Below are 17,656 nucleotides of genomic sequence, written 5' to 3'. Positions count from 1 at the left end.
TCCAACACTGCTGCCAATTTTTCCCATTGCTGCTTCATTCCCAACCCGCTGCCTGACAGCTTCCACCCATTGCTACCTGCAAGGCACTCTCCTTCGCAAGACCTTATCAGCCCGTCCAGTCAGGTAAGGTGACAGTAAGTCAACATGTGGCTACTACAGATCCTTCTGTTTCCCTTGACAGGTCTCCGACAGCGGTATTCCTCCCCTGTCCTCATCCGCATTTATAAATATCCAAGTGACTGAGCAGAGCCAGTATGCCCCCTCAGCCCTTCCCCTGGAGATATTCATCACCACCAACGAGGAAACCTTCCGAGGTGGCGTTCTGGGCAAGATCCACGCCACGGACCGAGACCCCCATGACACATTGGTGTACACTTTGGTGGCAGAAGTGCCCCAGGAGGGGCTGTTCTCTGTTGGGGCTGCGGATGGGAAGATCATTGCTGGGGACAAGCTTCCCCACGGCCACTATCTTCTGAACGTGACGGTCAGCGATGGTACGTTCACAGCCACCACCAGCGTCAACGTCCACGTGTGGTGCTTCACGCAGGAGGCCTTGGACAAGGCGGTGGTGCTACATTTCCGCCACCTCTCCCCCGAGGAGTTTGTGGGGGACCATTGGCGCAACTTGCAGAGATTTCTGGGAAACATCCTTGTGACCCGGCGCCAAAACATCCACATGGCCAGCTTACAGCCTGCAGCTACCTCTGATGGAGTGGACCTGCTCTTGGCTGTTGGAGAGCCACATGGTTCCTTGTATGAGCCTCGGGTCCTTGCAAATAAGATCACTGTGTCAGCTGGGGAGATGGACCAACTTGTCGGTCTCCGGATGAAGAAAGCAATTCACGTGCCATGTCATGGGTCAGATTGCGCCCATCGTGTCTGCAAGGAAACCATTCAGCTGGATCCAGGCATGATGTCTACTTACAGCACTGCTCGACTCAGCGTCCTCACCCCACGGCACAGCTTGGAGCAAATCTGTTCTTGCAACGGTGAGCAATCCTTCCTGGCAGTGTCCCACCCTATAAACCTGAGCGCATGTTTTCCTTCAGTACACTGTAAAGCACCTGGACTTTCCATGGAATTAGGTTGCCCAACAACCAGCAACTGTGCCTGCAATTTCAAAGCCAAATCTAGATTCTCAGAGCTTGAAAGGTTCACATAGTTTTTTCTTTTTTTTTTTATAATTAATCTCCTGTAGCATTTAATAACAGCAACATCTATCTAGCTCATTATGAAAAGTCACCCACACCTAGCAGGTAACGAAGCTCTCAAGTGATCAGAATTTTGATCTCTGAGCTCCTGTGTTGATCCTAGACTCAGCAAAGCTCAGACTAACTGATAAATTTGAGTAAAGCCAAATAAAACTTATTCATTATACTCAGTCTAGAATACTTTGAGAAATAAATGGAGGGAGCAGGGATAGAGGTTAGCATGACTTGGGCAGGTATGGTAAGGGGATACCATAGAATAATATAAAGACTTATTAAGGATTAGGAAATTCAAGGGTGTTGTAGACCACGCTGAAGACACCTTGAAGGTGCTATAGGACAGAAATAGCCTGGCTGCTATTGCAGAATTGTTTTACAGTTGATTACATAGAAGAAATACTGGGAGCTCCAAATGGGAGCTGTGGGACATGCAGTGCAGCGTTGGTTGCTGTGGTTGGGACTGTTCCTGGACAGTTATGGTGTCAGGCTGGGAAAAGAGGCAAGGCTTGATACAGTCCATAGCCTCAAAGTGTGACAAAGATGAGACCTTTTGCTCATTCTCCTTCCAGGAACAGCTGTGAGGTTTGGAGGCCACAGCTACATTTGGTACCAGCACTCACAGATCGGCTCCTGGCACATGCATTTTCGCCTGAAGACCCACCAGCTGCACGCTGTCGTGTTCTACGCTAACGGGACTGACCATGCCACTTTGGAGGTATGTGTTGCAATACATGGGGATTTCTTTCCAGCGTAAAAAACCACCTTACTCTTTGTGGGAAGGGAATCACAGAAAAAAGATGCAATAATATGTACCCTTAGTAATTCATCTAGCTAAAGATAAGACTTGGGAAGACCAAGTGAGAGCTAAGCACAGTTTGGCAATTGCTGCAGCCACAGCTAGGGAATTTTCTTTTACATCTGTGAATGAATGTGCTAGTCTCTGGTGTGAAGGCAGCATATGCTCATATCATAGATCTACATCATCGTATTTCCTTATGGCTTGCTTCGCCATCCTCTCTTATACCACACCACTCAGCGCAAACAATTTACCACATGGAATTTTCCCCAGACCCATCTGCTTCCAGTGTAGCAAAGGGAATACTTCCCCGCAGACCTTAGGAGTGGAGCCACACTCCCACTAAACACACAAACCCTTTGCCAGACCACGGTATGGCTCAATCCAACACAGAGGAGACAGCCACATTGGACTAGAGGGCTGGGGTAACAGGGTAGAGATGAGGAGGGCACAGGTGAGGTCTGCGGTTGGGAATGATATCACCAGCCTTTACCTGCATCAGAACATATGCCAGTCAGGTCATGCATCTAATCAAATAGACCTCAATTTAAAGGTCCTTTACAGTAACGGACAGAACAGACAAAGCAGGAGTCTTAAATGCTATTTCTCGATGCCCCACTCTTTTTCAACCACTTTCTTCAGGTGGTTTCACTGTTTAAGACACCTGCAGAGCCAGGAACAGCTCAGTCCGATCGCTTTCCTCCCTCTGGCTGCAAACCAAATCTACCCAGCATTCAAAGATCATCCTCTCTTCCACTTTGGCAAGAGAAGGCAAGCAGCAGATGACTAAAGAATAGGGGTTTTGTATATTCCTCATCAATTAAATTCAGACTAATTGGAGACCAAGATCATAAGACATACTTACCAGCTGACAGAGATTTGTCCCTGAGACTAATCATGTTGAGATCTATCCACTGTAACCTACCTGGAAGTGCTCATCCTGTCCCTGAATTCCCTCATCCCTTCTCATGGTTTCACAACCTCACCTTCCTATTTTGAAATACTTCTCTTTCAGCTGTTAGAAAAGACCCACACAGACAGGGAGCTGCACAGCAGCCAACACCCAGAGACCTGCCCATGGCACATATTGCAAGCTCCTGCTGCTGCAGCCATCGCTCCTGAAGAGAAAGAGCAGAGAAACATCATCCATACGTCCCGTACCCATCTCTGAGAGTCACTTTAAGCTGTGTTTGTAAAGGGCTGATGAGAAAAACTCCTTAAGAAGGGTCTCTAGCTTTCTACCCTGTCTCTAGGAAGGAGAGTCACCAAGTAGCTCAGCAGCAGGAGTCCAGCACTCCAGATGATGTTCAGAAAGGATGAGATGGCAGGAAGCTCTACTGAGCCAGGCCTACCACACAAAGTCAAGGCAGAAAAGATTCATTATTGATGGAGTTCAGTGTGTCCATCATCTCCTGTACCCAGATGTCTCCGCAAGCTTTTCAATAGGAAACTATCATAAAGCCTCCACCATCAAGTTGCCTGTGTATCATTTCTCCCCTGACTCACTTTATTAACAATATCTCAGGGGTCAAATCTTTTCTAGACCATCTGGCCTGAAAAAACTGAAGGAAACCCTCAAGATTTTAAGCTTTGTAGACTGCAGTACTCTAGGTGTGAGCCAAAGCTTTCAAAGAATCATAACCAATGGTTCATAGATTTGGTAAAGAGGATGAGTTCTCCCAAGGGCATGCATATCATCGCCCTTCCAACCACTAAGCTCCCTTGATGTTCAGAATAGGCTGCAGCAAGAGGATGGCAAACCAGGCAAGCTGGGAAAGACTTGGCAGTCTGTCAGTTCTTGCTCCAGGGAATCGAGTTCTCAGCTGTCTCCCAGCCCCAGAAATTGATAAGCCCAATCTACAGACCCATCTGAAGTGAAATCATATTCTTCCAGATAAAGTGAAGTGACAAAGTTCTCTGGTGCACTTGCCAATTGTGCAAAGAGATTTACACACATGTTGCCCTGAGGCCTTTCCATGGCGTGTGCCAGCTGCATCTAGTTCTTCCTTCTTTCAGCAGTTGCTCTCTCCTCCCACTGGGATTTATTCATACTGTGGGCTTCTCTAAGAGTTAACTGTTGTCCTGCTCTGCTTTTGACCCATCCAGTGTAGCCCCATCATATTGTATAGTAGGTTCCTCTAGAGTTCAGTGTAGCCCGTAATCACTCCTCCTCTTCTAGCCTCTTCCAAACATCACTACTCCTCGCTGTCTCTAATGCCCCCATAGAGATCTCTTTTGCCTGGAATGAATTGCTTGATGTTATGTAGCAAGCTCTGCAGGTTTTCCATGAATGTTTTGTTCCATCTCTTTTCTCCTTCTCCATAAGCTCTTGACTTCTATGAGAGAGAGGTTTTATCAACAAAGCACCGGGAAGAAAAAGGTGAAAGGAAGGTTTACCCCTGACTTCACCCTGAAACAACACAGCTAACCTTTCCTTTCTCCTTCCTCCATAAGATTTTTAAAGATTAATCTTGGGCCACAGATAGGAAGTTCTGATGTCCCAGTTTAATGCAGAACACACTGGTGTGGTTCACTTTTAGCAGCTCAGTATCTTGTCTCCCTCCCATCTGCTGGAGATCAAGGATTGGATTCCAACACCTATCAGCAGCTTTGGCCTGGCTTTCCAGCATGCTGGTTAGGAGCTGGGTACAACAGTAATACCTTTCTCTGCCTCCCAACTTCTCCTTGCCTCCTCCAGAGAAAGCTACCAGTGCTTATCCTCGATGAGGTCCTTTCAGCACCCTCACCCATGCCAAAGGGGCAACTGCTCCAGCACCTTCCCCACCACTAATGAGACAGCGAGAACAGAATAAAGGCCACATGGCCCAGAACAAGAGTCCATCTGTGACTGGTGATGGAGTTACGGATAGCCTGAATACCAGGGCTCTGATTAGGCTCAGGAAGAGGGGAGAAGGGGCGAACTGCTGCAGGAGTATGATCACACGGCTCTGCACGCTGTTATGTGGAAAAATGAGCTTCCCTCCCTGCACACTGGTCAAAGGTTGCAGGGAAGGACCACGGGTGAAATTGTGCCAGAGAGATGAAGGCATTTTGCAAAATAAAGGAGGTTGCAGTCACTTAAACAGGCTTTAACTGATCCATGCATAGATTAATATGGGTGAAAGGGGCTGCATTTGTGTAGCTGGTTAATTCTTGGAAAGTGTTGAAAGCCTCCATGAGCAGCAGCCACCCTGTATCACAGCTAACCGTGACTCCTGGGACATGTTTTGCAGATGGTTAATGGAGTGCCTCAACTTGGGTACAGCTGCCGGGGGAACTACAGCGGGAACCTCTCCTCCTCACGTTTTGTGAGCGACGGCGAGTGGCACTCGGTGTTCCTGGAGGTGAAGAATACATCTGTCCGCCTGCTCATCGATGGCCTGGGAAACGCCTCTCTCCAGCTGCCGGGGACCTGTAGTATCTCCCGGGGCCGACGAGACCTGCTTTTTGGGGGCCTCCGACAGTCACCTCAGTCCCAGAGAGTCACATGGGGGTTCAGGGGCTGCCTGGACGTGGTTGCAATCAACGGCAGAGAAGTGGTTCTCCTGCCTGGGAAAGGGCAATCAAAGGAAGTCATGGAAGAGGTGGGGATAAAGCAATGTTGCTCCCCTACCGGTGCCTGCAGCAGCAACCCATGCCTCAACAACGGGATGTGCTCCGAAACTCACAGAGGAGGTATGTGAACATCCCATGCAGAGCAATAGGAGAGCAATAAGCAGCGAGGGGAGGGAAAGATGCAACCTCTTCATTCATCCTCGTGGAAGGGGCTACTCCAGAGAAGAGTTAGAGGTCCCCTGTCCCGGGGGACCTCAAGTGATGGCTGACTCAGTCAGCAGCAGCTGGGGGGTATGAGATCATCATCTTGGCTCTCACCAGCGGACCATGGCCCGGAGGGCAGGAAGGTGTTTCTAAGGAGTGTGCATGACCTAGGAAAGCAGTGCAGCCTTGCCAAAAACTCAAATGCAAATAGAAATTCCACCCACCCCTCTGCATCCTCTTTGCTTAAGGAGCCATTAGCAAGGCTGGAATCAGGCAAGATGGGATCACGCAGCGATGATATCTGGGCAGAAACAAGCCAAGATCTTGGTCTATTCCCACTGCAGTCAGTGACTCCCCAGGGCTATGGGAAGGGATATGGGAAAACCGTAAGCTCAAATCCAAGCGTCTCAGGCTAACGCGGGGCGCACATGCTCAACAGAGGTTTGATACCAGGCTCTGCCCAAGACCGTCTCACCGCTGCCCTGTTCCTCCCATCAGAGGGTCTCCCCACAGTGAGCTGGATCACAGGGACAGGGCTAGTTTGCTGTGGCCTCAAGGGGAGGAACTGCTCCCAGTGATGCCCACCCTTGTGTCACTGCCCTACACCCACGTCCTAGCTTCCAGCACAGCATGGCTGCACCCTGTAACACTCGGTCTATCAAGATAGATACTGTTTGCACATTGGCCCTTCCTTGGGGCAGAGGGGTGCTTTCCAGGCTGCTGCGTGGGGCAGAAGCTCCTCCTGCAGCTTTGTGCTCTTTGGGGCCGTTGCCAAAGCCCACACCCTGCCCAGCAAGTAAGTGAGGACAGAGGAGGGAGCACACCTCCTCCTGCCCTGCCCGCAGCCTCTGGGAATGAGATTCCCAGCCCTGTCGACTCAGCAGCTGCCTAGTTCAGGTGAACTTGTTTGACACAAGATGCATCTATACTGAACAGTTAACCTGGCTGGCACTCACGTCTCAGCCTTACCCTTGAAACCCTCGGCACAGAAAAACCCCTCTGGCTGGGCTGGAAGGGGCTCAAAGCCCATGAGGTGAAAACTCATCTCTGCTTTAAGTCAAGGCATCACCTTCTTGCTTCACAGAGAGCATACAATTGGAGGAGGGAGGAAAAAAAAAATAAAAAATCACTCCCTCACTAATAACCAGCCAGTGCCCTTCCCATAGTTTCCTTTCAAGGTGATCAACTTCTCCTGCAAATGGCCCAACTGCCCAGGAAAGAGCCTGTGGGACACAGCCACAGGCAGAAACATGCAGGACACTGCTTCAGGGAAGGGGTTGCTCAAGGGACATTTAGTTTGTGTGGTTATCCTGGGCGCTTGGCTTCCTTGAGCATTGTGGGCTCAGTCCTGGAGACCACAGGCACGCAGCGTGAGTTTACGCAAAGCTCTGCCCAGGGATCTCAGGCATGGGATTACATGCACAGGCAAAGACACGTCTGTGCAGGCGAGCCCGGGTAAGCCACGTGGCCGCGTGAGAACGCATCTGTGCAGAAAGGGTCAAAGCCAGACAAGCCACCACATCAGCCGCAGCACTCAGGACCACAGGTGCAAACACATGCGAACCCCCGCATCCAGGAACACAAGCGTTTGGGCACACGCAGCCCTACGGGCAATGTCCAGCACCTGCTGTGCGAGTGTCAGCACGTCCTTCTTGTACAACCACTAACGCACGTGAAAACAGGTCTACATTTGTTCAGCCTGTGTTCTAAAGCAGGGATGTTTAGCTTGTGGATGAGTAGCAAAGACTTTTCAAGCATGCTGCAAGGTGGAAGCTCTGAACTTCCCGCATGGCACCACCAGCCGAGTGACTAGCAGGAGCTCAGCACAGCCAGGGACATTCCCATGCTTAGGGCTACACTAAACAGCAGCCAAAAATGCAAAGAGCAGCAGCCCCCTCCAAGTCCCCGGCTATGCCGGGTTTCTCTCTGGCTGTGAGCAGACACCTCCTGTAGGCAAGAGAAATCCGACATGTTGAGACAGGCGCTTCATACCGCGAGAACTTGCAGGACCAAAGACATCGGAGAACAATAAGTTACAGAGGATTGCATTTAGCAGAGTCAGAAACTGTGAATCAGCCAGCCAGGCTCCCCTTCCTTTAATCTGAATTTGTCCCCCAGCTTCTCCATGCAATAAAGCTGTGCCCTGAACACATTCCTGGCAGGAGAGGGTCTGTGTCAAGAGAGGACAGGCTTGACTTGTTGCTTAAATAGCTGTCCAGTGCCATTGCCTTGCTCCAGAGTGACCACCCAGCCTCCAGGTCCTGCAATGTACCCACCAGCCCTCCATGGGCGGTTTGGGTGTCCCACAGCACCTGCTGTGGCAGCAAGTACCTATGCTTAGGTAGCCGGATTGAGCCCCCTGTGCTCAACCAGCCATCAGCACCAGGTCCTGCTCCTCCCTGTTCTTGCTAGTTCTTCTGTACGGATACGGTCTCTGTATGGCACTCTTTCACCCTTTCCAGGTTACACCTGCATCTGTCCCGGGCTGTTTTCTGGTGAGCACTGTGAGCTAGGGGACAGTCCCTGCGAGTCCAAGCCCTGCCTGCACGGGGGAACCTGCAGCCTCTCTGCCACCGGCTACTCCTGCCACTGCCCTGACTGGTACCTGGGCGAAAGGTAAGGTCCGGGAGCGCTTCGGGACAAGCCATCACCCATGGTGGGCTGAAAACGTGATCTCTACCAACGAGCATTGCACATTTCTGGAGCTCAGCAGTTCCAGACACTCTGGGATTAATTGCAAATTGCATGTAGCTGAACATTGCAGCAGGGAAGTGTCTGAAGGCAGAGCTGAGCAGAGCAGGACATAAATAGCTCTGCCATCGTGTGGTCATTGCCCCTCTGTGCCCATCTTGTCTGAGCAGCAGGAAAAAAAAGAAAAATCTCTCCTCACAGATGCTTTGAATGCCTGCAGATGCTATGCTTGGTGCAAGTTCAAAGCCTCTCCTTGCTGTGTGAGCTGAGCTTGGCTGGGGTGGGGGCACCCTGGCAGAAAGGTACGGGCAGGCACTGCACTGGGTGGGCAAGAGGATGCCCCAAGGCTGGCACAGTTGTGAGCTGCCCCCTCTTTCAGTCTCTGGGACACCCACCCTGGGTGCTAAAGGGGCTGTTTCTGCCCAGGACCCCGCTCTGCAGGGCTCACCCAAGGGGAGGATCTGTGCCAGGTCATGGCTGCAATTCATCCAGTTCAACGCTGAGCTCAGGATAGTGGGCTACACTGAAAAGCAGGTGCAGGATGCCATTCCCCCTCTCCTGTCAGATAGCCTAAGGATCCCCGATATCACGAGGTGTCGGAGTGTTTGGCTTTGACCCTGAACCCTATGGCTCATATCGCTTTGAAGTTCTCACCATCAGTGTTACAGCTTGGATACATTTCTCATATATGAAATGTCAGTGCACGCTTGGAAATATCTGCAGCTAGAGAATTAACCCAGGCCCAGAGGCTGCTCTGCTGCTCAGCATTACCCGCTGCAACCAGGCACCCCCTCCAAGCCCCCTGCTCTGCCTCCAGCCCAGCCAGATGAGAGATGCCCAGCACAGGCTCAAACAGCATCACATCCAGTTCATCCTTCTGCCTTAGCCATTTAGCCAGGATGAACACCGATTTGAATCAACGCAAAGGCAGAGATAATTCATGCAACTCTTGGAATAAAAGTATCTAGCTGAGCATTAGGTGGCAGTGCAATATCTGAAATCACCGGTCGTCCAGCCAGAGCCTGCAGGTGCTTGTTGCACACACCAGTTCACACATCCTAAAACACTAAGAAACAAGAGGAGCCCAAATCTCACAGAGTTTGCTCTGTAACAAGAAAAAAAAAAGGCAGGAAAGCCAACAAAGCATTGCATATTCTCCCTAGCATGGGGAGATCATTACTGTTGGAAGGCAAGGTCCCCTGTACTGCTAGGGAACATTTAGGTTGTGTGGGGTAGAGCAGGACAGAGAATAAAAAATTCAGTCTCGGTTCCACAGATGCTCCATTAAATGCCAAGAAAGCCTCTCCAACAAGGATGCCCATTCACCACTTCTCAGGCTAGGTGTTCCCCAAATGTTTGGTGCAACCTGCAGACATCCACAGATCATTCCAAGACCCCACAGAGCCTGGAGGACATATGAGTCTTCATAAGAGGTTAAGACATCTCAGAGTGACCCTGGGCTCCCTAATTTAACATGATGGGAGCATCTCTCTATGCAGTGTTAGCCCTAGAAACTCCACATACTCCTCTGAGGCAGGAAGCCCCCCATTTTAATGTGTTGCACATGACTGAAAAATAGGGACATCCTATAAAATATGGTCTCCTGAAAAGCATCATTTTATACTCCAGGATCACAGTCCTCTGCCAGGAGAGGCAGGTAGCATGAGTCTAGCAAGGGAGGGAGCGCAGACCAGGATGGAGCATCCTTGGCTGGTGTAAGTCAGAGCCCTGAACAGGATGACGCAGTTTTACCTACATCCCCAGGCTGACGGCGTTTGTCTCCAACCTTTCCTCCCCACAGGTGCGAGAAGCTGGCCGAGGAGTGCAAAGACAACCCATGCCGAAACGCCGGGCGCTGCGTGAGCAACCAGGGCTCCGTCCGCTGCATCTGCCCGTCGGATTACCAGGGGGACTACTGCACGCAGCCCATCATTACCCCCGCCATCGTGCCCACGCAGTGGGCGGTGGGCCCCGAGGAGATTGCGGAGATCGTAGCCGGCGTGCTGGGGGTGGTCATCCTGGCCGTGGCCTTTGTGTTCATCCGCAAGCGCTACCGCCAGCGGTCCAAGGCCCACAAGCCCGTGGCTCGGGAGGACCCTGACCTGCTCACCAAGAGCGAGTTCTCCAAGAGCGTGGGTGTGGGCACCCAAGCCGTGCCACCCATCGAGCTCAACATCCTCAGTGACACGGCACACAACAACCTAGACCGCGCCACGCCGGAGCAGCGCAAACCCGCCAGCAGCCCCGAATTCGTCACCTTCAACTCGGCCAACACCCCAAAGCACCGGGGAACCATCGTGTGCAGCGTGGCACCCAACCTGCCCCCCGCTGCACCCCCCTCCAACTCCGACAATGAGTCCTTCATCAAGTGCACCTGGGCCAGGGAGGAGATGGGTCAGTAGCCAAAACTTTTTCTTGCTTACACATCCCTCTTCCCCTTGTGAAGTGGATCTAAGGTTTGCAAACATGAGGGACCAACAGTGTCGGTTAAGGCCAAGCAAAGCACGGGCAAACACTGCCCGAGTCCTGCTATAGGTCCTTTATTGGCTCTTCCCTCCCTGCTCACCAGTACATCCCAGTTCTCAGCTTTAACCTGCTCAGTCTTGTACACAGTCAGCAGGGAAACCATTAAGGCATAGCCTGGCTTCCCACACACCCTGGGTCAAAAGACCCCATAAAAGAGAATAATGAAGCTAAGGGGAAAAAATTAAGGTCCTAAAAGTCAGCGTGAGTTTTAGTGATGGCATTTGCATCATTGCTCCTAGGCAGAAGGATCGCACCCTCAGGGGAACACCTTGCTTGGCTCCGGACAGCAAGGTTACTGCTTTCTCTCCACACAGGAGTTCATCACCAAAGTACACTGTTAGAAGAGAGTTCACAAGAGTAACTACAGGGAAAGGGAGAGATCCAGTGGATCACTTGCTCTGCCCCCATCCCTTCATCATGCAAGCTCTTTGCATCCGAATGACATGGCGCAGCATGTCTTTTGGGTGCTAGAGTAGAGGATGTCTGAAGGCTGGTGGGAACACTGCCTGGGCACAGCCAGGGGTGCCCTCAGGTACCTTCAATTCCCAAAGAAGCAACTACATCTCCCCTGTTCCTATGTCTCCTCTTTTCCCTGGTCTGCCCCATCTCCTGCAGGCTCAGAGTCTACAGAAGGAATTAGCGGGAGGGCAAGAGAGGGGAAACAACAGCCTGAACCACAGTTAATGCAACTCTGTTTTGTTCCAGTCTACCCAGCAGAAACGACCTACTGGCCTCCCCGGTACCTGTCATCAGACGTCCAGGAGTATTCCCACTACGAGATCATTCAAGGGCCCCCTGCGTCCTCCTCCCACCCTCCTCTCCCCCCGCCGCCCCCTCCACCGGCGGATGCGGAGCCAGTCGCTCTTTACGGGGGCTTTCCCTTCCCGCTGGACCAGAGCAACAAGCGGGCCCCCATCCCACCCCGCTACAGCAACCAGAACCTGGAGGACTTCTTGCCGCTCGGCCCCGTGGACACGGGAGCCTCCCAGTGCCAGAACGAATATACGGCCATCAGCTACTACCCAGCCCAACTGGTGCAGGGCGAGGGTGTCCCGTACCAGCCCGACCCCGGCTACAAGCGGGTGAGCATGCGCCTGAGCGTGGCCCAGCCCTCCTACGCGGACTGCGAGGTGGGCCACCAGCCCAGCATCCGAGCCCAGCCCCTTCCACCCCCCAACTACGAGGGCTCCGACATGGTGGAGAGCGACTACGGGAGCTGCGAGGAGGTGATGTTTTAACGGGGGAGCTCGTTCTCGAGATGAGGAGAGAAGCGCGTCTCCACGTGGAACAGTGCGCAGGGGGCTGGCACGCGCCGCTGAAGGGAGGCTTACGTATTGTACCCCCCAGCTTGCAACGTCTCCCCCTGCACGGCTGGGTTGTAATTTGGCTGGATCTTTCCCCCCGCTGCCCTCCACGGCGTTCCTGCTGCAAACGGAGGGGAAACGCTCCAGCCACTGCCGGGACACGGAGGATGCTCCTGGGATGCCAATGACTAACCTGCCTCCTTGCCAAGGAGACTTCCTCCAACACCGCGCAGGACCGCAGCATGCCACCTCCTCCCACCCCGGGCTCCCTGGTCACAGGGATGATGAGGAGGAGGAGGGCAAGCACTGCAGGCATGGCAGCGGTCGTGGTGGAGAAGGTGCGAAAGGACTAGCGATGCACAGCCTGGGAGTGTCCCAGGTGGGACAGCAGAGGCTCCCTGCCCCCAGCTCTGGCTCCGAGGGCTTGCATCAAGCCAAGAGTTTGCCCAGTGGAATGGATCAGCTGGTGCAAACCCTCTTCCGTGTCTGCTCCCCAATGCAGGGAGAAAGATGAGGGAACGCAGCTGGTCCCATCAGTACATCCCTCACTTGGCCAACGGAAGTCCAAGAAAAAAGAAAAAAAAAAAAGTCCATTTCTGTAGAAAAACCAAGCGACAAGTTTCATCACACCAGGAGCCACCCACAGACTCAAACAGGGCAGCTAGCAACAAAGCAAGACCCCTGCCCAGCCGGGCTGTGCTCACTGGAGTAAGGGAGACCCTGCCCCGAGGATGTGAGTACAGACACGTCCCCGTGGCTGTTGTGGTCCCATGCTGAATGCAGTGGTACGTGGTCCTGCCACGCAGCTGGGGCTCCCCGGTGTATCCCAGAAAGACTGGCCAGCACCACGTGGCATCTCCTACCTGAGTCGGGGCCCCAAGGCTATTGAGCGTGGGTTTGCCTGTATGTCCTTGTGCTTGGAAATGTATCGTTTCTTCGTGAGAGGTTTTCTTTGGTTGGTTGTTTGATGTAACTTTTTTGTTGTTGATTTTTGGAAAGTATTAAAAGAGTTTGGATTTTTTTACTATCATGATTTTATCCAATAACTCAAGGATTCCCTTATAAACAGGACATCCCTGCCTAGCTCCAGCCAAGGGCAGCCCAGGGAGTAACAGCTGATTTTGGACACCAGCACCCCCAGCCTCTTGAGCCTTCAGAGAACTACCAAGACAGCAAGTTCAATGCATCTTTGAGGATCCTACAAGAGCCAGAAGAAGGAGGCAAACCCACGGTAGCCTGCCTTGCTTTGGGAAGGCAAGAGCTTCTTCCTATATGTGTTAGCTCAGCAGCAAAAGGGTTGAAAGGACCCAAATCCAAGCCCTGCCTCGATTCCCATCCCCAGCCAAACACCCTTGGGAAAATAGAAATTAGTTTCATTTCTGAAAGTAAAGCCACAGCCCTTAAGGGGACGACTATTACCCAGTTAACCTGGAAAACACCCCTGACTCAAGCATATCTGCAGAGAGTTCCCTAAAACGCCCAGCACGGACCCTGTGGGACACAGCAGCCAGCCCCAGAACCTGTAGACCCTACCCACAGCCCCACTCCCCTGCCCGAGCATCCCCTGGGCATCAGGGCTGCTTGCCGCTCCTCTGGCACCCACCAGTCCCCCCCCCAGCCCCACGAAGTACTGCCTGTTTTACCTCTCCAAGTTCCCATGCACTTTGACGACTTTTTTCACCAAAAACCGCAGGCTCGTCACTGCTGTCACTCCCCCACGCTCCCCAGGCAGTCTCCTCTGGAAGGGCTCGCCGTCAGCTGGAGAGCACGGTCCATCTCACAGTTCCCCCAGCAACAGCTGATGACGTCACTAAAGCTCAGCAATGCTTTGAGTGTCAGTGATGTCATTAGCTATCACCACGGAGACAGAAAAAGGGAGGACCGGGGAAGCAATGCTTCCAAGGGCCAACATCTGCATGGGGCAAAATGCTGTGGGGGCCAAGTGACCCCACCAGTGATCAACGAGGGGGGAACCGTCCCAGCCCAGGGCAGTGCCTCAGTGTCCCCTGCCCGGAGATCAGCCTGCTCGGGGGGAAAGGCAGGACCCCAGCCACACCAGCAGGTGGGTGCACACAGAGGTTTGCTTCTAGACTCCCCAGACTCGGCCCCTTGGTTAACATGGTGATGAGGGTCCACGTTGGTACAACGGACCCCTGGACAGCAGTGAGGGCAGGTATGGAACAATGTGTCGGCTCTGTCCTCCTCATAGCAGAGGGCTGGCCAGCCATAGGGACTCCTTCCCTTGTGTTTGCAACAAGTGCGCGAGATAAATGTTCCCACCTCCGTCTCCAGCCACCTGAGTTGTGTGTGCACCTGTGACCACAAAGGAAGGTAAGTTTTACACAACCTTTTGAATGGATTTTATGGCCAGGGATCACAAGTGAGCCTAAGCCACAGCTGGCCTTCAAAGAGATCCACATGTCATTTCGGAAAACCTCCCTCCTAATCCTGTACTATTTGTTCTGCAGCAGAACAACCACCACAAGGCAACGGGAGGTTGTAAACACAAAATCCTGTTTGCAGACATGGAACAAAGTATTTTGACCCCCAGATAACCTGCCCCAACCCTCTTTGCTATCCTTTCCCGTTGCTACTGCATCCTGCTCACCCCACAGCACAACACGAGGCCTCATGCTCAGCTGGGCGGCAGCACCTAGAAGGGCAAGACACATCTTCCAAGGTCTTCAGAGAATCGTGCAGGACAAAGCACCTTCTTATGTTTCCCTTGCCACACTGTGCCCAGAGATGCATATATGTTGGCTGCACACGAGCATCTAGCAGTTATGCCATGGCCCAGATGGCAATGGAGAAATACTGGCAAAACACTCAGTTATTCGACAGCCCTGTCGGGAAGATGCCAGCATGCTACGCTAGGGCAAGGGAGTAGCACGTTGGTGCGTATCAGCCCATCCTGTGTGTCTGTAAGTGTATTATACAGCAGCTGAAAGGAAATACAGGCAGTACAAGTGGGAACACCTCAGAGCACTAACACACAGGGGCAGGAGGGCAGATCACGCAATTTCTTGCTCACAACGAGGAGCAGAGCATCATCCGGGAGCCCTGAACCACTGTTTGGGTGCAATAGGTGGATGCACGCAGAAGTTTGCTTCAGACCCCCCAGATGTCTTCCTGGCCAAGGAGGAAGCCACATTCTCCCCCCGTGGCAGCCAAGCACCTATAGCCGATGGGGTGGGACAGCCTTCACCACAAATTCATGCAGGCCCAGTTTACCTGTTCCTCATTTGTTGCTCCTAAGAGCAAAGACACGTGAGATCTCCCGTTTGCTCATTCTCCCCAGACCAGAATAAAACAGAAATCATTTCCTGAAATGCTCTCGTTGCATTTTTGCTGCAGCAGCACTAGGAACACACCAGGGTTGTGCCTGGGAGGTTCAGAAGGACCTGTCCATACAGCAGCACTCCCAGGCACCAGTGGAGCGATATCTCCGAGTCTTAAACACCCACCACAGCCCCCAACTTCACCAGTATTACACTTCCCACCAACCCCATCCCAGAAACTCCCAGTGCTTATTGACCCAAGCTTCAACTTTTTGGCTTTCTCTCGACTGCTGGGTGCCTTCGTGCTGAACTGGGGGAGGGCACACAAGAAAGGGCACAAACACAGGGAGGCTTGGGATACCCAGACAGATATGCTTGGCTCAGACAACAAGCAGATGTGAAAAAAACGCTATTCACATCCCCTTCTGGGACCAAAATCGGGGAAGGGGGATTCCATTTGGGATGCACAGGGACGTTCTCACTGGACAGTCCAGATGGAACCGAAACCAGCCCCATGGCCAGCTGCCCCGTGTCCTGAGTTACCCTGAGGTCTGCAAGAGAATACAGCCTCCTTCTTTGAGAGCCAGCTCTGCTCAGCACAATTCAGTCCCTGCATGGATTAGGACTGATATTTTAGCTGTTTGGATTTACTTGGTAAATCCCTCTCAACACTTCCATACTAAAAGAGCACAATCCCTGCACATCAATTTGGGCACAGCTTTTCTAAGCCCAGACATCAGTGGGTTGTGTGGAGAAACACAGGAGAGATCCTGGGGGAGGTGCGAGAGCAACGAGAGCTTTTTTTTGTAATTCCAAAATTTGCTTCAGGCTGGAGAAAGTTGGAGGAGAGACCTCCCAAGGCCTCAATGACCCTACTACGCTAAAGCACTTTGTAGACAGAACACAGCAACATCTCTGCCAGGCCCAAGACCTGGACCAGGGCTGCCTCTGGGCAAGAGCAGCATGAGCAGCACAAGCAGCAAGAGAAAGGAAACCCACCAGTACAGCACACAGCTCCAAACCCCCAGTCTGACCACACAACTTTTATGCTGCCCCAGCACCTCGGGCTGCAAATCCTGTCAACAGCTCCATGTCCCAAACCAGGGACTCACCCAGCTCCCCAAAACACCCCTGGGATACCACAGCACCCTACCTGCTGGCTGGAGGGGGGCTCATCACACAGAGAGGCTGAGAAGGGAAGAGAAGGATAGCATCCCTCCTGCCTGAACCGCCGGCACCAGGACGAGCATCACCTGGCACAACCAAACCTCCCACCACAGCTGGGGTTAATCCCAAATTAAAGCCAAGGGAGGGACCACTTGGCTGCAATTATGCAGGTCCCCAGCTCGGCTTTCCTCTGCTGGGATGGGTTTGTGAACTTTGCAGTTCCCTGTGGCTATTTTTAATAAAACTCTAAATGCAGATGGGTCCCCAGAGCAGGCTCACCCCCCTGCATGTTGATGGGACATTGTGAAGAGTAGGTTGCCATCCCTGGGCTTGCTGGAGGAGCAGCATTTTCTTATGGCCAAAGGGAAGGATGGGGTTCGCCTGCTCTGCCCCTGTTTTCTGCTCATAAATCCCAGTTTGTGCCTTAGCTTTCCGGCGCATTCAGCAGAGTGGGATGGCATGAGCCCTGGCACAAGTGGTATCATAGTGGGGACCCACCACTGCTGCTGGCTCCAGGTCTGGGCAGGTTTCCGAGGGGTGGCCGGGCTGTCACCCTGCTGGCTTCCCACCCTTGCTCCAAGATTGCCACAGTTTCTCAGCAAAATGCACCGCTTTTTCCCATAAAGCAAACCCAAATTACTCTTCCCAGCATCAGAAGCAGTGCAAATAACAGTGACGATATTTTCCTTTAGACTTTTAACTCCCTAGGGACTCCTCGGCTGGCAGCCACAGCACAGGGGAGGGCAAGGGCGACAGAGACGATGCTTTGCTAAGTGACACCTGGGAGAGGGCAGCCTTAGTAAAGCCATTTCATAGAAGGGGTGCAGCCCTGCAGTATTCAACCCTTGGAAGGAAAGGATGGTCGTGGATCCAGCCATGGTGACTCTCCAGAGTCAGAAATACCCCAACCACCAGGAGCTGCCTGTG

At 52.5% G+C, this 17,656-nt stretch overlaps 1 protein-coding gene across 1 annotated transcript in view; it reads left to right on the top strand.

Annotated features, from left to right (window-relative positions):
- The window catches only part of FAT2 (FAT atypical cadherin 2), a 59,716-nt gene extending 46,492 nt beyond the window's left edge, over positions 1-13,224 (top strand). The window contains exons 19-24 of the mRNA XM_075056717.1: positions 182-989; positions 1,778-1,923; positions 5,238-5,679; positions 8,226-8,379; positions 10,256-10,848; positions 11,686-13,224. Coding sequence (XP_074912818.1) covers positions 182-989; positions 1,778-1,923; positions 5,238-5,679; positions 8,226-8,379; positions 10,256-10,848; positions 11,686-12,218 — 2,676 coding nt within the window. The 3' untranslated portion in view covers positions 12,219-13,224. The remainder of the gene's footprint in view (positions 1-181; positions 990-1,777; positions 1,924-5,237; positions 5,680-8,225; positions 8,380-10,255; positions 10,849-11,685) is intronic.
- The last annotated feature ends 4,432 nt before the right edge of the window (positions 13,225-17,656 follow it).

This window comes from Buteo buteo, chromosome 24, assembly GCF_964188355.1.
Source record: "Buteo buteo chromosome 24, bButBut1.hap1.1, whole genome shotgun sequence".
Classification (NCBI taxonomy): domain Eukaryota; kingdom Metazoa; phylum Chordata; class Aves; order Accipitriformes; family Accipitridae; genus Buteo; species Buteo buteo.
Note: the sequence above shows the minus strand (reverse complement) of the source record. Positions and strands in the feature narration are given on the sequence as shown.